The following is a 24,228-nucleotide window of genomic DNA, read 5'->3' as shown; positions in this document are numbered from 1 at the left end:
AATAGTAAGGGCATACCAGTCGTACTCTCTTCAGCCGCTCCTCCAGCTTCTCCTGAGCCTCCCTCTCCCTCAGTACTCCTTCCAGTCTGCTGATGAGCTCTGCGGCAAACCTCTCCGGCTCCACGTGTATATCCTTTGGTATCCGGTTTGTGCGCTGGGGAGAGCAGGCAAGTGTATTATTATCATCTTTGGTGTCTGAGTACAGGGGCAGCTCTAGGACTTTGTACTGCGCTGATCCCTTACATCCTGTCAGTGACCGTAATAAAAGACTAAAACATAACAGGAGGAGGAAACATAAAGCCAGACAGTATCTAGCGTGAAACTACCCAAGGGATTAAAAAATAAAAATGAAGTTGCAACAATAGTTTATATCACTGAGTACCACTGAGGCTTACTCTTTCAGATTTAGTGACGCATTTCCATTTTCACATTGAAAGGAGCTGAGACTATATATTCACCCGTTACTGTAAAATGAAGAGATTTCTCTCTTTAACATTTCTATCAGGCTTGATACAGATTTTCACTGCTGGGTTTCAGTGACATTCCCATGACTTCTCCCCCAGGAAATAATCTCAAAAACATGTCGCCTTGCAAACTCTATTGTCACATCCAAGTCTTCTTATTTAGGCCGTCTTTGTTAGCCGGGACAGCAGTTAATTTCAAGCTAGGTTAGACACTGTAATGTTTGTTTTAAAATGACAAAAAACGAGTAAATGTTAAAAAATCTAATTACATACGGCATGTATTGCAAAATGATTGGGGGAATGTAAACTAGACAAAGTCAGTAGCAAATGGGCTGTAACTCTAAATGACACTCCTTTAAGTACATGCATGGCACACTATCTCTCCTGCTGGCATGCAAGATTTTTGTTTTGTACTGGTGTCAACTCTGAAAGCTGGGACCGCCTGATTGAGAACCAATTCATTCAAATAAATAGCCAGCAAAATTTTCTTACTGCCAGCGATTAAACTTAAGGCATGATTAATTTGTTGGGGCAAGGGAAAGGCAGAGTTACGCTTTAGAGATTTTTGCTGTACCGTGCAGTCGATGCATGCATCCTAATAGGATGCAAAGTGTGGAGCTTTAATTTGACTCTTTACTCCAAGGCCTAATTAGGGCCGGGGTTCTCCTACCAAGAGACAGAGAGCGAGCTGCAGAGTGAGGCATGGGGCTGTCACAGAGGAGCATTCATGTCTGCTAGGCTTCAGCACACACAGCTTAGGAGAGCATCAAGCAGCATTTAGACAGCCTTCTCTTTCACCATCAGCTATTCTTACACTCCATCACAGACCCTGCGACACAGCGGGGCTTAAATATGCACTTCTCCAATGGTGGAAGGGGAGGAAAATGAAGCAGAGGCAGACAGTTAAAGAGAGAGGTGTAGAGGCAGAAAACAGAGAGGGAAGGGGAAATAACCCAAGAATAACTCACTGGAATATGAGGTAGTGGCACTCGCCCATTTGCTTTGGCACTTTCGTGCATCTCCCGGCGATGCTGTTTGCGGTATCTGTAGGGTGGGACCCCATCTCTGGAATTAACAACAAAGACATTTTCATAAAACATACTCATGAATAAACAACACAGGCAGCTTTGAAGTTAAAGCTGGAATTTTCCCACTGCATTTTTGCCTAAAATGAACACTTAGTAAGTCTTGATTAATCAAATACATTAGAATATCTATTCTCACTGGTTCATGATATCCCTCCTGCACCAGAAGATGTCTGGCAGATTGCAGTTACATGTTGACAACACAGCCATGAGTCTGTTTAATTCCAAGTGGTAGTGGTCATGCTGGGTTTCTAGAAGCTCTGCAGCAATTAGCTGATAACAGCCTCTAATCCATTCAGCTTCAAACACGTTTTTGTCCAGTTGTGCAAGCTTTGATGTTTCTTTAGCATATTTCCCCAATGCCATCTAGACATTTTTTGTTTAAATAATCTTGATTCACAAATGCATGTCTGGTCTGCAGACTTAACTGAAATTGAACTCCTGCTTGCAAGTAAATACTGATGAAAACAATACCATTGGTTTCAAGCATGGGGACAAACACATTTCTACTATTTCTATCTATGAAGAGAAACAAATTCTGCTTTGTTCACCCTTAATTAAGAACTGCAACTATGAATAATCTCTTTGGAAACATTTCAAATTAGTTCCTCGTCATATTTGCAAAAGAGGTCAGTAGGTTAGCATTTTAATTTCAGTTTCATTAGAGGTGAAGCGTAAGAGTTCATGTCTGCTACCTTGAGTTTAATGCTGCATAATTAGCATCAGAAATCAAATTCAACAGCTTGGACTGGTTTTCCTAATGAGCAGGTGGGAGTTTGGTTGCTGCTCCTGTTGTAGAGGAGGAGAGCTGGGGAAATGGACAGGAGGCGCTATTTGGAAAGCGGCTACAACTTGGTGCCACTTATTTCTCTCTAGGAAGACACGGCTGTCTTTTATGACTGAACATATTTCTTAGTTTTGTGTCTTTCATTTTGATGATAAAAATCTGGTGTTCCAGCTGAAGATGCAGCCATGTGATTTAGGAACTGATATAACAACTTGTGTGTTTGTCTGTGTGTGTGTGTGTGTGTGTGTGGGGGGGGGGGGGGGGGGGGGTGAGAATATACGTACACACTGCTGTCGGTAAGGGAGAGTGTATCCGCGTCGCTGGACATGCTCTGCTGCTCACTGTCGTTGGCGCTGGTGGCAGGAGCCATAGCGTAACCAGTGTTGACATAGTACGGGTTGATGGGCTCCCGCCATGGAGCATGTCTGGAAAAACAAACAAACATGTAAAGCAAAGCGCTGAGGTGCAATATTTCCTGTGACTGGTTTAGAATTAATTTACCAAAATAGACTGTGGTGCGACACCGGCTATTAAAAACAAGCTGTCACTGATTTATAAATGGTATGGAATAGTGGTATATTGATATTTGGTATAAACCTAAATTAAGAACATATTGTCTTATTAAAAACAGCTATATCACACAAAATCTGTCCAGAAGCCAAAGCTCTCACTGTGCACAGTTAAGGTCAGAGACTAGTATCTATAGAAACGGTAAGGTTCAGTATTAAACAGAAAATGGACAGAGTTTCTCATGTGATTTGGGGAAAAACTGAAAATGAAATTCATTGTAAGTTCTTTCATCCTTCATGTGATGAGCTGACAAGTGCGCTTGATACCAAATGGCTTCTATTTCTGCTAATTTGTTTTAGTTAGATGTTCATGAAAGACTTGATATATGCTTCAGAGAAGGTGGATTCTATGCGGCACACTGTAGAGTCGGGGAAAACAGCAAAACTTTTTGTATGATATCCGAGTTTAGAAACTTGTTATACACAAATTGCAAGATGATATGGACGTGTCTTGTAAACCACTGATATTCTTTGGCACGCACTTCTCAGTTTCCATGCAATTATCCTGATTCGCATCCTTCAGAGAGTGTCTAAAGAAAGGTAGGGAGGCTTAATTTGACACATTTACAGTCTCAATCATTGACTCATGCTCACTAAACACATTTCTTAAAGTGCTCCGTACACATGAATTATAGATCTTTGTAGGCGTCCTCTCTTTATATTTAAATTGGAATTCCCCGAGGCGTTTACTACATGCTCTCTCCCTGTTTGTAATGCAGAAGCTCCAAGAGTTCAAAACGAAACCTTTGCTACCGAATGATTATCATTAGCATCTGCATTCTACAGCAGTGAATAATTAAAATGCTGGTTGGTGAAGTGATTTCAGACAAGAGAGAAGCGCAGTCTATGGGAAATGGCTTTTAGGGATGTGATTACAGGAGGGAAAATTTCTGACAACAGGAAATAAAGACAAGGGGGGAAAAAAATCAATAAAATTTCTCTGGGCAATAAATTGCCCAATCAACCGATCAATGCAGGGCGTTGAGATGATTCCTTGAGCAATATTGTCCTACAGCGTTGCCCGAAATTGCTTTTAGTTTGACACAACCACAAATACTTGATAACAGAATCGTGCTGAACAGTATTTATGTAGCTTAGATGGTCCAATACAGGAATTTTTATGAACTGATTCTTTATCACATTGTTTCCTTACTTATCTTCATCTTGCATAATAACATCATACTTGCAAATATAAAACAGGCTTATGTTAATACAAAATACCAGACACTAAAAATAAATAAATAAATTCATTATTTAAAAAATATAGTAATAACAGCTACTATGAAAATACCAGCTCACATATCAAGAGAGCTTGTTCACTTTTGCTGTCCAGGCAGTAAGACCATGGCACTAAAACGTCACATAAACTTTGTAACGCTATAAACAGAAAAGAAAAAAGTCAACATCATTACACAGTGATAAATGCAACAAAGAAGTTTACTGTTCATGAATGGTAAGCAAGAGCTCATCTAGTGGCTGCCGAGCTGAAAGTTACTTGTTTCAAACGGACTAATAGAGATGACTATATGGATGACTAATACGGACTGGCTAGATCATCCCATCTCCTCCCACACCAATCCCCGATAGAATCACACGGTCGCTCCCTCCAGCTTTAAAATGTTTGTAGACCCTCTGAAGAAAGTTACATTTGCATTCTCAGTTACATTTACCTCAACACTGTCCATTTTATAACTGCAGGCCTTGTTATCTGCATCAAGTAATCAGCTAGCTGTTAACACTGTGTGTAGATCTGGCAAGCCGAGCCTAATGCAGGTGGACTGTCATTCAAAACAGAAAAGCACCTTATCAATGTTTGTCCTTCTATAATCTATGTAATGCATATGCTCACATATTTTCTCACATAGCTGGATGACACATCTGTTTTGGCTGTCATTTATTCAATCTATAACATGCAAGACTTGCGACTTATATGACATGGCTGTGTTTTGTCAAGCATCCACTATATTTCAGTAGGAGACTTTCCAGGGCCTCCTGGTGGCTCAGCTGCCTGAGGCTCAGTGCCATGAAACTGGGTTTGAATCTGACCTTGACCTTTGTCGCATGTCTTTCCCCTCTCTCTCTCCCCCAATCTTTCCTGTATCTTTCCACTACTGTCAACTATCAAATAAAGGCAAAAATGCCCAAAAACCTATCTGTAACAAGAAGACATGTAAAAAAGAAAGACAGACTTGCCTCGAAGTCATGAAAAACCCCAAGTTGACCCAGATGAGAAATGAAAATGATTTTGCTTGCTGAAAAAAAAGTAAACTTTTAACTCCCAATACTGAATAAAGAACACTTATTTTAGGCATGACATTCATGCCTAAATGATGATGTTGATTTGAGAGAAACATGGAGCAACAACACAACTGTTCATGTTATTCCATGTTTATGTCTGAACTTCATTCTTAAACACAAGTTGTTAGGGTCCTACTAGCTCACCCAAAGGCAAAACAGGTTTAAGTTATATTCATCATAACACACGGTTACAAAAGCTATGAAGTCTAGCTTTTGGAGTGTAGCTCTTATCTGAATGAGAACAAACAGTGAGATGCTCACTTTTCAAAAACCTCACCAAACATTAATGAAAATCACAGGTCATTCCCTCTCAACTAATTTGATCTTTTAAAGCTGATCTGAGAGAGTATTTAATGTCCTTTGTTGCCTGTCTTTTGAAAAGATCCGACGCAACTGATGTAAAATTTAGTTTCACAAAAACCCAAAGGGTAAAGCTAACAGGCTATTTAAAAATGAAGTGCGTCTTTCTGTAATTCCAGCCAAATGCTTGATTGCTCAAGTAATAATTTACAAATCACCTCAAAACTGCATTGCACTCACAAGAGAGAATAGAGTCAGATGGGTTAGGGTTGAGTTGAGTGTTTCTGTAGCTTTGAGATATCCATATCTCTCATGCCGTCGCATGCAGCCCAAGATGGCAATAAGCAAACTCTTGATGAGAGGACTGCGCTAAGTAACATGAAAGCAGTTGACAAACTATCAAATACTATGAAAATGTAACAGGGTAAAACTCTTCACCCTGATACCTGCTTCTGGCAGATTTTCTCGGGGGGAAAAAAGAATCAATGCATCTTCAACTTAAGGTTTTGTCTCAGCCTGTTGTGCAAAAAGTAGGTCAACTTCTAGGGAAAATATTCCTCATCGTCAATAACTGCACCATAGCGAAGTGGGTTTTTGCCCAAAAATGAAATATTAAGAAAAGAAATGAAGGGCAACTGAAGCTAGTAACACCCTTACCCTTACTTACCCTTTCCCGCAGCTTGGAGTCTTTACAGGTGTCTAACTCAAGTGGAACCAGATACACTATGATTTCTTCAAAATTTATTGATGGCCAACTTGCTTCAAATTGCAAGGCAGATAATATCCTCATACCGGCCAAAAGAGCCCAGATGTTTCTGAAACAAGTACACAAGTAATGGATTTTCTTTCACTTTTTTCCAGTAAAAATACATAGGCCTACTTGTACAATTGTTTCAAGAAGAAAAAAGTGTTTTTTGCACAGACAACAAAAGGCATCATTGTGCCAGCATCATGGTACAATAGCTGGTGAAAACATTATGCGGCAGACCCATATGAAGCCTTGTTGACGGGGAGGTTAAGCGGAAAGCCCACCTAGGACAAACAAACTGTTTGTTAGAGCTTTTATTTGCAGCTATCGTAGGCAACATTTATTGTATTGTGTTAAGCCATCTATCTGCAGTGTATTGTCTCTCTGTCAGTCTGACAGTCAGCTGAGGTGAATTCCTGCCTCTCCTCATGTCACTGACTCTGTAGAAGAGATTCAGCTGTGGAAAAGTTGCTTTAGTGATTGGTAATGATGTGGCCTAAAATCAAATTTATTATTTATTTATTTATTATTATTATTATTTATTATTACCAACCAACTGCAGACTGAGTAATATGTCAGCTATTGCCTTAGGGTGTTGAATCACCTTGTCAGGGTTCAGTTTGTGACAATGACCAGCTCGCTGTACATTATCACTGACTTAGTGACCCTTGAATGAAATAAGGGATACTAGGTGACACCCTACATGTTGTGTATTGGATGTCTTCATTGTAAGTGGGCTTAATCCTTTGTTGAGGATGTAATGTTACCATAGTAGGCCTTGCTAAGTTTATGTTATCAGTGACATTAGTTGTTAAGTTGTAGTAGTGAGCGATTATTGGTGGTTTGATTTGATCTTTCACTGTTATATTTAAATTTGCCAAGATGCTCGCTAAAATACCCACAACAGCTCCTAAACCTATCCAATTCATCAAATCAAGCCCTTACATGGGCATGTTGTAGTGAGCCGATGTACGCACACTGGTATCAATGTTTTATAATGTGGCCATAATGGTGCCGCCAATTGCGCCAACATTTTCATTTTCTTCGATCTCTTCATTTGACACAATTGTTATAGTGTGTTGGAGAGGATAGTTAAATGCCACACAATCTTTATGGCTAAACTCAAGGCATGCCCAATTTTTTCTCTGACTGATAATGAAAGGGTGGAAAATAGCCTTGAAGTATAAGTGTAATTTTACTTTATTACTGCATTATTGCATTAGATGCAAAGTCTAAACCGACCAATATATTTGCCAGTCATTTTCTACAGCAGGTTTGCCCGACCTCCTGGAAGTCATAGGCTAAGTTAGCTAGCTTTATGCTAAGCAAACAATGCTTTTCTCTCTTCATCTGTGTCTGTGGACTGCGCCCCTTTATTGAATTAGCTGTACCCTGACATAAAGCCATTGGTCTAGAGGTGTGTGTAGTGCTCAGTGAAACAAAGGCATGATGAAAAACTGAGAATCTTTCTACTGTATCTCATGGTTTCTGTCAATGTCAATGTTATGGAATATACAGTATAAGCATGGTTAAGCATGTTTATGTCAGATAACCCTCCCAATGTCATTTTCCTTTAAGTACATTTTTCAGGTTTGCATACAAATAAAATTGTTTTGTTTTATGAAGACATAGGACACTTCAACTCAGTGCCTGTTTCTTAAATCAATAGTCCAGTTCACTCTCCATTCAACCCAGAAAAGTCTCTTCAGAGATTTATCTAAAAAATTAACAGGTAAAGATGACCAAATGTGGTTGTTTGAGTTTCAAGTTCACATTTACAGAGCCAAATTCAAATGGAAATTCAATCAAGTAGTTTGTTTGTCTATACTAATTGTCCTATTGAATTATATGGGATAATCAGACACATTCAATTTTGTAGTAGATGCATGATGATACGTAGCTGGATTGATAAATCAGACCATCATTTGCTGTGTCAAGTGTACATCTGAATCCCCATAGAGATGCACTGAATTTAATAAATGCAGGAAATAAATGTGTAATTAGCCCATCTATAAACATGTCAATAGTATGAAGCCAATACTGACATGTCATAAAATGATTAATGGTGGGATAAGACTTTTCAAATCCTACCTGACAGTTAAAAAGAAGGGAATATATTGAGGCTAAATGAGTGGTCTTTTCCAATTAACTTGTCATGCCACAGCAAAGGTGCACATGCAAGGCATCGAAATATAGTTGGGGAAAATGTATCTGCAAGGATCCCACACAGCAGTCATCGCAAGACAGTCAAAAACAGAGGACTAGCTAGATAGTCATTCAGTCATTCAGCTAAGTAGTTGCAATGATCAAAGTTAACCATAGAATTTACATCAGACCACAAGATACGGTCAAGAAGATTCTGTCAATACCAACTTGTGTTCAATTAAACAATGAAGTGCATACTGAATATTAATCTGAGCATATCCCTACAATTATGCATCTACAGGCACATCGAACTGACTAAAAACTAACATTAGCAAGCATCAGCAAGCATCAGCAAACTTTGCATTGCAGAGATTATAATAACATCTGGCTGAATTTACCTAGACCTCCCACACTGAAACTGAAATGCATTTCAAAGCAAAGCAAAGCAAAGCACACACTGCTGGCAAACACACAGTCACAACTTTCACTGCAGTGACATACTCCTTCCTCTCTCTTGCTTCAAAGAAATCAAATATTTTTAACACTATTAATCAACTGGGTTGCGCACCATAGTTGCTTGATTGAACTTGGGTGCCCAGTCTAGTGTTCTTGCCAAATTCGATGACAATGGCATCCTTAGGCAATGAATGAGAGTAAATCATGAAATATTTTTCCTTATTTTCATTTTAGAAGTATTTCCTGAGGTAATCCCATCACCTAATCACCCCAGTCCTGCACATGGGTTACATGCCCATAGGCTCTCATTTGATGTGGTCTGTGGAATCAATGATTTTCTGCTTGCACAGAGTACATTGAATACACCAGTTAATTTGAAAGATTGTTGCAATTTTAATTATTTTCCTAAACCAGGTTGAAGCTTACATGCTGGATGTGTCTGGACTTCATTCATCAAACAGTTTATAAAGCACATGATTACCCACCAAGAGACAAGTGGGGTTTGACTCAGCTGTCTTTCATGGCTTTAGGAAAGACAAAATATTGCATTAGTATTGATTCTTACAAAAAATGGCAGGGGATATTGCAAGTGTGCCGCCTTTGTTCTAGAGAGAAAACACATGCTCCGGCGGTGTTCATTTCCAAATATACTGGAGTTTCTCATGATCTGATGATCACTAATTAGCCACACACTAACCAAATTCGAGCAGGACATATGATGTTTTAGGTTGTAAATGGCATAATGGGGTTAATTCTTCCAAGGTCACCACGGATCTCCATATTCATGTATGAAGACCATGCCACCTGAAATACACAAAGCTGAACAGAGGATTTTCCCTACAAGAAACCATGTTTAATTTCAATAAAAAATAAAGATATGAACATAATAATAATAGTAACTGTGTTTTTGCTAAACAAATACAATTTCAAGGGAAATGACTGGCATCGGAAAAGCATAAGCTCCTCTTTTAAAGAAACTCATGTTGAGCTCTCTCACTAGAAAGCCCTGTCCTCTGGGAAAACATAATTCACAGAGTACCTGCACAAGAAAACACAAAGAACCCTCTGCCTCCACCTTCTAACAACAGGTAAAGAAGCTCATGCAACCTCTGACATTTCCTCACCACCATAAGTCCCAGCCACAGATACTTTCGAGTCTCTTCATACACCATCTTCCTCTTATCTTAAGCTGTCTGTTTTTGCTACACTCCCTTTTCATCTCAAACTTCAGGCAGCACTCACGCGGGAGTGGGGGGGCTCAAGGTTTATTTCTAATTCAGCAGTTTGCAGAGAATAGCTGTGTAGTTAGAAGCTGAAGTGAAGGTTTTCTAGATGGCTGGGAGGGATTTACCTGTACTCGTGACTGTCCTGGAATCTCGTGCTGCTGGCAACCCGCTGTGGTGCCGTCTCCATTAGCAACTTCTGAGTGAGCCGGTTGCTAGGTGTAGGGTCACACTCGGGCTGCTCCTCCAGCTCTTGGTCACACCTCCACTCCTCATCTTCGTTTAACGTCGGCAGATACCCCGATAAACCCTTTCCATTCCCAGAAACAGAGCTCTGATCGCTGTACAGCTTGGGGCTCTCTCCCCCTGTCCGGGTATATTCCAAATATATGTCAGACTTTAGAAATAAAGGGTAGGTGTTTTCCTCCATCATAGTCTGAATCTCAGTCTGAGCCTGGTCAAACATAGCTGGATCAATGTGAAGCTTCATCACGCAGTCTTTGATGAAGCATTTAGTAGCAGGTTTGATCTGTCTGGAGACAATTCCATTGTTGTCCAGGATGTATTTCTTATAGATTGCTTTTGCCAGTTTTAACTTCTTCTCCTCATTACCCTCATTAGCCTCGAGTTTGCGGAAGCCGCTGCACGCAAACCAGAAGTCCAACATATCTGCACACTCCTCCTGCTTGAGGAACGTCCTAAACAGATGGATGCCATCCTGGTCGTCCAGCAGGGAGTGAAGAGATTCTGCCCACTTCAAGTAGGGCGGTGTAGGGGAAGCGCTGCCCTCTGGCTCGTAACCCAGGTCCAAGTCAGGTCGTCTGGGCGTGGCAACAGAGGCCTCACTTTTGAGGCTCTCGTTCTTTGAGGAGTAGACGAGGTTGCTGTGCTGGCGTCCATCACTGCACACTAGCTCGCCTTCTTCCCCAGGGACTGGAGGTCTGGGGGCATCCTCAGTGAAGCTGCCTCCCAGGTCCACCAAGTAGCCCCCCTTGTCGCTTACGCTCATAGTCACAGCGTCCATACACCACGTCCCCGTAGAGCCCACACCGCAAAACAATTAGATCCACACCTCTACTTACGCCACTGCAAAAAAAATTCTCCTGCAAGGGGGAAAAATATACAATGAGATGCAGCTTTGTTAAATCATCCAAATGCAGACTAATCCTAACCTGCCTAGGCCACTATCAAGATATCTCATTCTCAAATACTTTAAAAAGGCTTCTAATGCTGCAATTTATTGATAGCACTAAGTTCAGAACTAAAATAGATGGTACTTCATATCAACAAGCCTGGAGTTCACAAAAGGTTCATAATTTAAGAGGAAAATCCACCACAATAGTGCCATAAGCAATATTAGCAGAAGACGAGTATTACATAGGGACTTTATGGAATTCTGTAGTTTGGGTTTTTATCAAATTGTCCTGACAAACTCGTCATGCGGCCAGATTCCACTTGAACATTAATATTAATGCAAATTCTTCATTCATTTGGGGCTCAAGGGAGCGATCATACCGGAGGCTTTGAAAATGTGAGGCAAACTATTCTGGAGCTGTAGCTAGCAAGCAGTTTGAAGCTCGACTTCAAATACAGCACGTCCCGCACTGCTACACTGGTGATGTAGGCTGTTTACGCTCTGAGACTAGGAATGCACTGATACCACTTTCTCTTTGGTAACTACACAGCTGTTAAAAATCCATTAGTGTGGATGAACTCTGCTTTGGATTAGTGTTCTCACAACACCAAAATTTTGACTTCTGTACCAGCACTAGCTCACAAAAGGTTTCAATTCTAAATCAATACAAGTAAAATTAAGCAATTAACTAAACTCAAAAAGCAATTTAATTCTTTGAATGCATTTTTTAAAAATAGTTTTTTTCAGCACTTGAAATTGCCTAAAAAACCTACACAAAGACTGAAGTGATCAATATTGTGATTTTGATAGTTCTTTAATTAACTGTGCAGCCCTAGTTCACATTCAGAGTTATGTGGCAGTGGCTTCCGGATCCGGACCAAGAATCGTGGCTGCAGTGCTGTCTGCCCCTGGAGGCAGCTTGCTACTAGGCAGTGTAGTATGCAGCTCGCTAATAGGCCATCGTACTGATTTGCATGCATAAGGATATCATTACATGACTGCACATCACCTCCCATTTCATCCAAAGCAGTATTAGAGTGCATTAACAGTGATAGTCACAGTTACAGTTTAATAACTCAATAAAGAAGCACCCCGCCTCCCTCTCCTATTAGCTGATACGGTCAATATTGCACCTAATACTTACACTACTGGTAGTTTTAATAATAATAATAATTATTATAATTATAATGTGATACTTTATTGATGCCTGTGTCATATTTTCAGCTACAGAACAGCGCTCCTGGAGCTTTTAAGGATTCAATGTCTTGCTCAAGGACAATTCCTGGTGCCCATGTATTGTCCCTGGGACCTCTCCTTGAGCTGATTTCCCCCTCTCCATCTCTATAGACTATATGTCACCTTATATTTCAGCTTCCAGTAGTGTTACTATTTTATTGCTGAGTTCCTATGGTACTTTTAGAGAAGCAAACATGCACACCCTGTTTTCCATTATAGCATCATATAGCGTCATTTAGCTTGCTAAGACAGTTACTTCTTGACGGCTGTGGGCAGTATTGAACTTTAGCAAGTGAGGATGAGACCCCTATGGGGCAATGGGGAGGGGTGTCAAATATATATATTTTTTTTTTTCATAGTAAGAGAAAAAAAAGAAAAAGGTTAATTTTTTTTTAATTCAAAACGTCAAAATAATTTTGAATCAGAATAATGAATTCCTACTTAAATTTTGATTGCTCTGTGCCCTCGATTAATTTGTCATTGTTTTGGAGTGCAAAACAGTGAAACATTTAAGAAAAAAAGTTTTGTTTACAATTTCAAAAAGGTGTGTTTCAGTCATTTTTAGTTGGTTGGCATCTCTTTCTATTTAGGCCACGCCCACTCTCAGTCTTGTCCAATACAGATACAAATAATTTTGTTGATTGAACAAATTTGGCACCTCTGCACACTCCTAATATGTGTGAGCACACGTGCATGTATGCATAAGGCCAGGTGTGCTGGATTAGAGTTTTGAAAATGTGATCACCCTAAAAATTGGGCCATTTTAATTCCACCCCATTTCATGCCCAGTTTCTCCCCGCTGAAGTTAAAATGCCAAGGGAGTAATCCTCTGGTCGAGATAGCACTCGTCTAGGCTAGACCTCTAAAATGATGCATCGTATTAACCATGAAAATAGGAACTCCTGGCTGAATCACTACCCAACTGCAGGCTTGAAGTGACTATAAAATGACTCCAACTGAGGACAACTGTGCTCCGTGCAAGCATGCATACTCTGTCCAATACACTGTGCTTATTGGCTATACATCGACTGTTACGTCTTTCTAGGAATCGAGAGTGGATCAGTGTGCTGTTTAAACCCATTAGCAGTTCTACAATCACTGTAAAATCACGGCCTCAAATACCATTGCAGTAAAAATAGGACACAAACGTTCAAGAAATCTTTCATTGATTTTTTTTTTATTCAATAATAACTGAATACCTGGCATTATAGTGCTTGAGCTGTAGCTAAACAACGTGGTTGCTAGGCGACACATGAGTAGCGGCGTGAGTGGTGATTTTCGGTTAGCGCATTAATATTTAAATTAACGGTTACGCGGTCACAGGTGTGTGTATGTGTGTTCGTGTGCGTGTGTGTGCGTGTGTGTTTAACGGGGATTCTAGAACGGCTTCGAACGTGACTAAGCCAATCAGAGCTGAGGACCGGAACTGTCCGTTTTTATAAAACTGTAGCCGCTACAGCCCTTTGCTTCTTTGAAGTGAGCCTCACATCACATTCATGTCTTGGCCTCTCCAGAATGAGCAGCACAGCAGCAGCGGGTGGGGGAGGGGAGCCAGAAACAAACTCCGTACACACACAGCCAGGCCCTTCAGCAGCCGACCGACAAGTGCACAACTTTGCAACACTATTTACCTATTAATATCTGTACTGCCTCTGCTAACGGCCGTTCAAATACACGAACAACTGACGACCGCAAACATTTCCACTACCGTTACAAGACACAGAGGTAAGAGAGATCCCACAACGATTTCCGAATTGACTTACAACCAGCAAAGCGATGGCACATATCTCCCGACTACCGCAATCCCAATCTCTGAGCTGGGTGAAAAAAAGTGATATATACTTAACCGGTGAAAATCTTCTTGCTGCTTTCGAGTGCATCGGGGATTTGAACCGGCACAGGTCACCGTGAATAGTGTCATAGGTGCGAATTGCAAGAGTTTAAAAATAACAAAGAAAACAGTCCGCTCTCCACCTCTCCATGGCTGTCTCTCACTGTCTGTGCGGAGCCGAGGCTACGGAGCAGATGATGCACAGCGCCTCGCCCGTTCACAACACAAATTGCCAGTGTTTCATTTCTATACATGTGATACTGTTTTTTTTTCCTCACAAGAATTAAAATAAATACAACATAAAAAAAAAAAAACTGCCAGTCTTTGAAAAAGAAGGTTGCTGTTATTGCAGTTTATGCGGTGAGAGAACCACGTGACAGGTTGACCTTCGCCTCAAACCGTCAAAAATATGATGCAGCATCTGTTATCTAAAAGCCAAGTCGAATGTATCTAGGCATAGTGGCTGACCTTTGTAACCTAATTCAGACAAATAACCTCCTTTGGAAAAATAATTGCACAGATCCTGATACCGTATGAGCACCCATGTGGCAATGCTGCAAGACTGCGTATATAACCTATAGAAGTGATATTGTGAAATGCTATAGATGTTATGTTTGCTATAATGTTGCATTAGCCTATCACGCGAGAATTGCTGTCCACAGTAAATAAGTAGACAATTTATGGATAATGTCTTCTGTCATGGCTTCTAGTGGTAAAAAAATAAATAAAATAAAGACCAGGTTTACCTTAACAATGTAGAGGGAAAAAAACAATATGTTCACGATTGGAGCCTTTTCTCAGACAAAACTTACAGGGGCGTATAAGGTGTATAGTTGTTGTTTTTGTTTTTGTTTTGTTTTTTTTAGGTTATTGCAGGTGCAATACTGTTGGAGAGTGGTTAGTGGTTTCTAGAGACTGTTGTTAATTTATTTGGTTCCACACCTGCAAACAACCAGGGCATTCACAAAGCTTTACTAGGCATAAAATGAAAGGCCGGTGTAATGCCATAAAGTCATAGTCATACCTGCATCATATCACATTAATAGCCTGCTCAAAACCTAGATGCCTGTAAAGTGAGGACTGTATATGCTCCCAGTATTTATTCCAGCAGCATAAAAGCTGAAAAGACCAAACACGTCAAGTAACAAGTTCCTAGGGGCAAAATTTATCTTAGGCAACAAGGTTTACACATCCTGATACAGCAAGAATAATGATGTTTCAAATACTCAGTCTTTCTTTACTGCATTAAACATCCATTTCTCTGACTATCCATTTCTATTCCATTTGTCTGTTAATACATTATTTATCCAAAAGCATTTGATGTTCTTACATCAATAACACAGTCTTTTAATGAAACGGCAAGAGAATGAATGAAAAGTAAACAAAAATGAAACCAATGAAGTTTCCACACTGGAAAGAATGGTCTTGAGACTGAACCCACGGTCTTATGATACTGTAGGGAGTGCACTTGATCGTATTGACTTTATCTGAACATGTAAAAGTTATATTGTATGTACTTTATAGTATGTACTTTATCTTGGTATGTGCATGTCACCTGAGGGTTGTTGAAACTCTGAAACTCTATTATTACTGTACAGTATGCATTTTATTTTAATAGGTGATTCCACTTTTATCATGTGATATGATCGTGTGCTTAATTTTGAAATAAGTGTTGTTTGCTGTAACAGTTTTTAAGCTGTAAAACAAATCGCTTCAATGAGGACATTAAGGTTTCCTATTCTATTCTATTCTATTCTATTCTATTCTAGGGAACACTGTCTACAGCCCGTATATCCCAAAAGGCATCACAACAAAGATTAGCAGCCAAAGGTCAGGAGTCCCTCCTTCCCTATGACTTCTTCATCAACATCAACACATCAGTGTTTTGTTGACGCCGCCATGTTGACTCCCAAACAGAGTTCCATTATAACCACACACTATACAACAAGTGACCATGAACAAGCAAACGTCTCACCTGGCCCTGTGAGAAAAGGAAATATATTTTAAAAAGATTGAAGTCTTTGGAGGATGTGACCCTACAGTGATATGTACAAACCTGCTATTTTATTCACAACCTGTCTTTGTATTCTGGTGAAACCCTTAAGGCAAAAGTATCGATGCATTTCAGTATTTCACTTCAGGGTGGGTGAACTATCCAAAAATATTTAATCTTCAAGAGAAAAAGTTGTTCCTGGTAAGATAATGTTATGTTTATAAATGGTCCTACTATGTTACGTCTCTTTTTATCTGTGGACATACAATGAAATTTCCCCGTTCATCCTGACACGATTATTGCAACCAATGGCACAACATGTGACAGGCATTTTGGTACTCTGTAAGTAAAGTGTGTTATTTAGAATAGCGATGGACGGCACTTTCTCGCACTAACTGTGAACGTTTCTTTGAGTCAAACTGGGAGTCAGAATAGCGGCGTCAACACAACAGTTATAACTGCAAGTGATAGATGAAAGATGAGTGAAGTGTCTTCTTGTGCTTGTGTTAATCTTGCTTTTACGTGTCTCTTTATCATGCCTGCAATATGTATGCTAAGCCGCATGAGCGTAACATAAATGACCCCAGTAGTGCCCCTTGTAATACAGCTGTTAACGTTAAATGGTTTCTCTCTGTGCTTTAGTGCAAGAGGAAATGCTACAATAGCTACAGGAAAAAGGGGGGAATTAACAGACTTGGAGGAGTTGGGACGCAGCTACTACTGAAAGCTCAGCCGGTAAACATGTCAGACCAACATTTTAAAAAGAATGTTGTAAATGTATGTAGGTTTAGGTTTAATACTACTGGTTTTGGTCTTAGCCTATACAATGTCTTCAGAGAATTTACATCCCTTGACTATGCGACTGTGTTTGTGTGCATTTGGTTTGGTGTTACAGCCTCTTTTCGAAATAGATTAAATTAGGATTTTCTGTCACTGATCTACACACTCAGTGCAAAAGTGGATGTTTTTATTTGCGATTTTTTACAAGTTAATTAAAATTGAAAATCTTAAATATTTTGAGTCAATAATGAGCATTCGACCCCTTTGCAGTGACACTCCAAATTGAGTTAACGTGCATCCATGTTCTTTTGAATGGTTCCACATGTCAGTGCAGAAGCTCTACCTTGAAGCCCAAGGAACTGTCCGTAGAATGCAAATCTGGGAAAGGATATAAAACAATTTCTAAAGTGCTGAGATTTCACAAGTAAGCTCCATGATTAGGAAATGGGAAAAAAATGTAACTACCCAGACTTTTCTTAGACCTGGTCGACTGACCAAACTTTGCCACCGCGCAAGGACCTTTAGTCGGGGAGGAGAGCAAGAACCCAAGAACTACAGTGTATCATGGCTGCAATGGGAGATCTATCTGGAAGGACAACAGTCTGTGTAGCACTTCACAAATATGGGCTGTATGGCAGAGTGGCCATTCAGAGTGGAAGCCACTTCTGGAAGTGCATAACAGCAGCCTGGAGTTTGCAAAAATGCATGTGAAAGACTGAAAGTGTGAGGCAAAATATTATGTGTTCCGATTAAATGTAAATTTAACTCTTGAGCTGTAATGCACAACACTATCTGGCAGAAACCAGACACAGCTCATCACCCATTTAACACCATTCCTACCGTGAAGCGGTAGTGGTGGTGGCAGCATCATGCTGTGGGGGACCGTTCAGTAGCAGGGACTGGAAGACTTGTAAGAATAGAGGGCACAATAAATAAGCAAATTCTTGAGGAGAACCTAAGTGCCAAAAACCATAGATTGGGGTGACAATTTCTGTTTCAACAGGACAATGACTAAACATGCAGCCAAATCACTGGAATACCTTCAGAACAAGAATGTGAATGTCCTGGGCCAAAAAGTCCTGCCAAAGGCCACACATGAATTTTACAAAGTACTGACTGAGGAGGTTGAATACTTATTTAAATGAGACATGTCTATGTTTCATTTTCAATAACTTTGCAAAAATTTGCAAAAACGTTTACATGTTGTCATCTGCACAAAAGTTTTCACAAACTACACAGCTACACAGTCTATACAAAGGTAGTTGAAAACTCCAATTAATCCATTTTGTATTCTGTCTGCAACACCACAAAATGCAGAAAACGTCAAGGGCGAAAGCTGTCTGAAAGTATTGTGTTTGCGTGTATGCATGTGTGTGTATATATGCCACACTACAGGCTCATTGTCTGTGCTAGCATTTTGTAAATAGCTGCTTGAATGAAGATGATGAGGGGGGAATGCTGATTTTCATGCAAATCAGCATGTTTTACCTTAAGTATGAACTTCTTCCTCATGCATCCTCCAGCAGTACATCCATGTATTAAGGCTTCCATTGCAGGGTCATTTAACAAATCAGGCTCCAGTAAAGGTGACATCCCTCTCACCCCTGTGAAATGGGAAGGCCTCGCCAAAGGAGATTGTTGCCATAATAGTTTGTCTTTTCCATCCATTTGTTCCTGAAAAAGAAGAAATATTTGCTAATCAAGTGCTATATTTCTAGGATATTTAGATGCATTTGACTTAAAACACCAGCGCAATTTATTTATTTTGAGCAAAAAGCTTAATAATTAGAATATAATCATCCAATAATGATATAGAAGTTATGAAAAAGATCAAAAATCAAAAATGAAGCCCTGGTGTCAGAACAAAATTACTCAGAAGGGATTTTATTTTCAATATTCATGAAAACAATTATATATTCAGAGATATGGAAAATACAAACATCATCATAATTCATTCATTTCATATTATTGCATGTTTACATGGTATCAGTATAGCTCTACAATGCTCAAAAGTTTATGATCTTTCTCTAACCACTTTCCACTGCCAAATCTCATGCACTTCAGCTAACACTAACACACCTAACAAGATCTGCTCACAAATGATTTGGTTTCTGTTTGACGGCAGCTGACCTTGGATCTTGCTGATAACATGTAATGTAACAGGGCTACTATAATTAGACTAAACCTCACCTGAAAGGCGGAAGGTATAAAATAGCCGACACTGACACTGTTACATAGGCATAGCTCCCAAACTTTCTCATAAGATTTAAGATTTTGTTTCAGGGACCCCTTTTACTGAGATAATGTTTGCTGTTAAATATGTTCTGTTAGAGTACTGTATACCTGCCATAGTCATTCTTATACAATCTCTCATTGTGCTAACGTTTGTTGAATAAAATATATAGTGAAGTTGCAGTATTTTGCTGAGCACTACTAGGGACTTTCACAAGGACCCCTGGGTGTCCCTTGCTCTACTGGATTAGGCTACATAGGATAAAACAAAGCAAATGCACTCTACCTGAGACCATGGAAGCCATAGGAAACTGTCATGCTGTTAGAGGTATTAGTTGCTTTCTCATACAGAATATGTAACGTTGGATTAGCTTTTCTGGCAAAGGTTTGTTCACACAGCCAACATTTACTATTACCTTTTTCATGTAGCACTCTATTTTTCCAAAAAGAATATGCTAATTAAAGGATGCTGCGTCAAAGCAATGATTTTCTGTAAAATGAACAAAAAATGCTCCTATGTTGTTCTGTCAAATTTCATTTGGAAACTGGCTGCCATGAGTAGACCCCCATGAATCAAGTTCCAAAACAAAACTCACTAATCTACTTGCACACACAACATAACATTTTGTTTCCTAAAACATTTTGAAATGTTTAGTTTCTGTAGCACCTATTTGCCTACAGAGATTACCCCTGAAACAGATTTGTTTGCAGTCTGTATATGAGATGAAGTAATATAATATAACATGGCATAACATGACAACATTACAGTACAGTATTTATTTTTCATTGTATCACCCTGACCCTAACCCTATCAAAGTTAAAAAAAACAAAAACATTAAAGACAGTTAATGCCTACAAAATGAATATATCTGAATTTAACCTTTGAAATATCTTACTCCTAATTTCCTACACTCTAGGACAGTTTAGTCTGTATTAATTACTCATTAAGACTGCTATGTTCACTACTGTCTCCAATAGCCAGAGACAAAAACATTTGTCTGGCTCTTAGTATGTTCTGTTACATAGACATAGAAATCTATAAAGAATCAATTGGAATAAATCCCATGACAGCACCCAGGTTGATTTTCTGGGCATGAGGGTACATTTTCTATTTCACAACTTTAACATAAAGACATATTGATGGTGCAGTTCAAAAAAATACTTATTTCCACTCTCAATAGCACTGCTTTAGATCTGCTTTACATCTGGTAAGACATATGACACTTAATCCGTGACATATTGGCTGATTTTAGCTTTAGTGGAGAGTTACTCACGATCACAACTGGGCTGTCTTACAAAATTACCATATGTTAATTCATAAGGTCTGATTTCACCATGGAATCCTCCCATAACTCCTGTGGCCCCTTCTAATCTTTGAAGTCCCACTGCCTACTGTCACGAGTTTTAAGAGGAGGATCAACTGTTACCTCCACAGGTGTCTGGGCCCACCATGAGGCCTGAGCAGCATCGCTTTATACGGGCAGAAGATCAAACTGAACCTCCCCATAAGCAGCTGACGGATGATTTCATGATCACCCACGCAAGAGAATTGTTGCAGTATGGGGAATCCTGTGGACCTGGCTTCAGTTTCTCTAGCTGGCATGGAAGGGAGGCCCAGGAGTAAGTGGAAGGCACAGGATGCAGTTGAGTAGGCAGAGTCACGACTGGGTCACAGCATCCTGGTTGGGCAAGCAGTATCCAGATGGGCAAGATACAGGCAGGATGTGGTAGTTTTCCAACAGATCACTATGACAAGGATGAAGGCAAAGACAGATGCCAACTGATCCTTGGAAAAGGTATGAGCAGTAGTTTAGGAGTTTTGTATCAGTACAGCGGTGGGGATGGGTTGACAAAATGGGAGCAAACAATGGACAATAAAATCTCTTAGTCCAAGCTTTGCCAGGCCAAGCTTAAGCATATCAAGTTCATGGTAACACAACAGCACATCAAACCTCTTCTGCTAGGACAAAGCTGAATCACCTCCAATACCCCTGTGCCACAGGAGAGAAATGGCTGAAGCACATCCTCCAACTGCTGCCCGAAAGCTTGAAAGGGATACCATCACTGGTGCCATGACCAGTTGTTGAAGGCAACAGCAAACACCATCTGTAGAGACATCACCCAAACCAAACCCCTTCACCTAGCAAGGAAGGCCATTTTTCATCAAAGTGGTCGAAAAGCCACAGCCTGACCTGAGAGTGTCAGTTGGACTCCACAGAATACTTGCAAGACTGGTAGAAAAAGGCTGATCTAGGAAGCATCTCAAAATCCCATTGCAATGATCATGCTTAGGACGCCATCAGACACTATGCTCCTGTTTGAACCATCAAAGCAAGTGGTCAGACTGATTCCTGGGACAATCAGATGGAGGAGGCCAATGAGGAAGAGAACAAAGTATGAGGACGAGCTGGATGAGTGTTGACAGCCCATGGAGTTGGGCTGTGGAGGGTTCCCAGGCCAGTCCCTGTGCAGCAGCTACGGTCTTTTAGTCATGCAATAGAGGAGGGACACAAAACTATAACCAAAGCGAGAGAGGGCCTCAAGATGGATGTGGCTCAAGAGGAGCAATCTGTGGACTACACATGTTACTTGGACGCAAGCTGTGAACTTCTCAACCCAAGTTAGGATGATCAGTCCAAAGCAAGAGTGTCTGACATTGGTAGACTTGACACACCCAGAGTTACATCACTAATGATGTGCCCAAGTCTACCAGAAAATATATTGTACAGTATATACACATCAAATTCCCTTTTAACAGTACATCTTTTACTCCCCAGACCTAATGCCTTTCTTCGGCCTATTGGGCATCTACTGAACCAGAACCATGAATTGCTCATGAGCCACACCCACTTTAACAAAAAAAAAAAGATAGATCACACTAATGCACATATTCCTCTCTTTCATTATCGTTACATTATCTGAGTACACAACCCTGAGTATCTGCCATTACCAAGTAATGATTTGATACAAATTTCTCCTCTCAAATAACACACCAATGAATAATTTGCATGTCTCAATGCCAAAATGACTGCAAAAATAATAGAAAAATTATTAATAACAGTAATAATTGAAAAAATGAATAGTAATAATTAACAGTGAATAGAAAGTGCGCAAGCACGCAAAGGTTTATTTCCAATTGTAGACGCATTGCATTTACACTGTGATCGGATTGTAATCAGATAGCCCTTAACACATCTGCATCCACAATCCAGATGTAGGAGTTATGTTAATGGTAATAACCTTTTGGGTAGAGATCCAACCAGGAAGCACAAGCAAAACAAACAGGCAGCAGTCAGCTTGGACAGTAACATATTACCAAAAATGGATTATCACGATATTTGTGGATGGGGAAGCAAGATCAAAGTATTTAGAGTCAGTAAGGTATTGTTAAGTCTTGTTATGCGTTTTTTACTTCTAAAACCAAGCTTTTTTTCTGTTTTTTTATAATAATATTTTCTGTCTCAGGAAATTGAAAAAATATACCAGACAATTACTTCAGATTGATCTGAGGTGAATTTTCCTTCAATAATCACAATATAATATCACAAATAAGCATAATGCATTCTATTTTGTATCTCTTAACTGTGTTGATATGTATGCTTCTGAGCTGTGAGCCATAACAAAGACAGTTAGTGACCTGAAGCTGTTCTTTTGACTTCCACTGGCACCCCTTTTATATCTACCCTTAGGAACATCTTTGACAGTAAACTGCTATAACAGGAGGTTTTGATAGCCTAAAGGTCAGAGAAGAAAGCTTGTGACCGGAAGGTCACTGACTTGAATCCCTTGAATGGCTGGGAAATCCTGGGTGGGGAAAGTGAATGACAAATGCCCTCCCTTTCCTCAACAACTACCATCAAGGTGCCCTTGAGCAACTTCCCCAGTGGAGCTGCTCAGCAGACAGTAGAACAATAAAAACTGTGCAGCTCCCAAATGTGAATGTGTGTAACTCTGTCTGTGAACCTGACCAGGGCATTGCTGAAATTTGCAAATCTTATGTAAAAGCCATATTTTGAGTCAGAATAGTTAAAGAAATGTAGTGGACACCGTAGGTAATACTGTTATTGAATATTAATATTTTTTCTGTTCATTCATTCACTGATCTGTTATAATTACAGAAAAATGCAAAATCCATTAGTTGTAGTTAGTTACAAGAGCTGATGTAATCATTCCTCTAAAAAAAGGAGGAATCAGAATGTTTGAATTATTTCACAGCTAAACTCTCACTATTAGGAAATATGATTTTTAAAAAGTAGTTTCAAACCCTGTAGTATCCTGTTGTAAAGTCTTCACAGAGAAAGACTTCATATATCCCAGGCCTTTCAGTTGTCTTTTGTTCCACCTGTCAGTGTGGATTTACACCCCCTTGTAGGCCTTGGTTGAAATAGGCTTATCTTTGTTGAGGACTCTCCGATTAACAAAAGCCCATTAAGACATTTAAGTGAATGCTTCTTTTCTGAGTGCACACTATAGAGATTTCTGTTTTTTCAAACTGGTTGTCTTTAAAGAATTCACTAAAATTTGAAAGGAACAAAAGGAACAACAAACAGGACAATTTTATGTTTCAAAGCCCTCAAAAAGACACAAATAAAAATAAAGAAATTACATAGGACGTCTAGCTGAACAAATCTGACAAAATTGATGCTCTTAAAACCCTGCATATGATTAATCAAGTAACCAAAATAGAGAGGTTTTGAATGAAACTTTGTCTTTGGCATAGGTTGTATGCTGTTTTGTAAGTTCTGAGAATTCTTCAGAGAGTAATATCAAAAGACTGTCAGAAAATGTATTCTGGAGTCCTGCTGATGTCCTTTGTCCTGGCTGAATATATCATGACTAACAAGCCCAGGAGTGGATTAGGCACAGAGGATTTAACAATTTGCAGACTTGAGTTTATTTTGCAGGATATGCTGGCTCATAGAGCACCATATTCTTACTAGCATGGG

General features: G+C 39.7%; 1 protein-coding gene across 2 annotated transcripts in view; it reads right to left on the bottom strand.

Moving 5' to 3' along the window:
- axin1 (axin 1) overlaps positions 1–14,426 on the bottom strand; it is a 33,028-nt gene extending 18,602 nt beyond the window's left edge. For both annotated transcript variants that reach the window (XM_071517868.1, XM_071517867.1), the window contains exons 1-5: positions 14,294–14,426; positions 10,204–11,178; positions 2,621–2,761; positions 1,433–1,529; positions 17–154 (exon numbers count right to left, since the gene is read on the bottom strand). In XM_071517868.1, coding sequence (XP_071373969.1) covers positions 17–154; positions 1,433–1,529; positions 2,621–2,761; positions 10,204–11,099 — 1,272 coding nt within the window. In that variant the 5' untranslated portion in view covers positions 11,100–11,178; positions 14,294–14,426. The remainder of the gene's footprint in view (positions 1–16; positions 155–1,432; positions 1,530–2,620; positions 2,762–10,203; positions 11,179–14,293) is intronic.
- Positions 14,427–24,228: the final 9,802 nt, after the last annotated feature.

Source organism: Centroberyx affinis, unplaced genomic scaffold (assembly GCF_046629955.1).
Source record: "Centroberyx affinis isolate AG114_WGS23_722 - 3 ecotype Tasmania unplaced genomic scaffold, CSIRO-AGI_Caff_v1 ptg000532l_1, whole genome shotgun sequence".
Taxonomy (NCBI): Eukaryota; Metazoa; Chordata; class Actinopteri; order Beryciformes; family Berycidae; genus Centroberyx; species Centroberyx affinis.
This window is presented reverse-complemented; position numbering and strand designations above follow the sequence as displayed.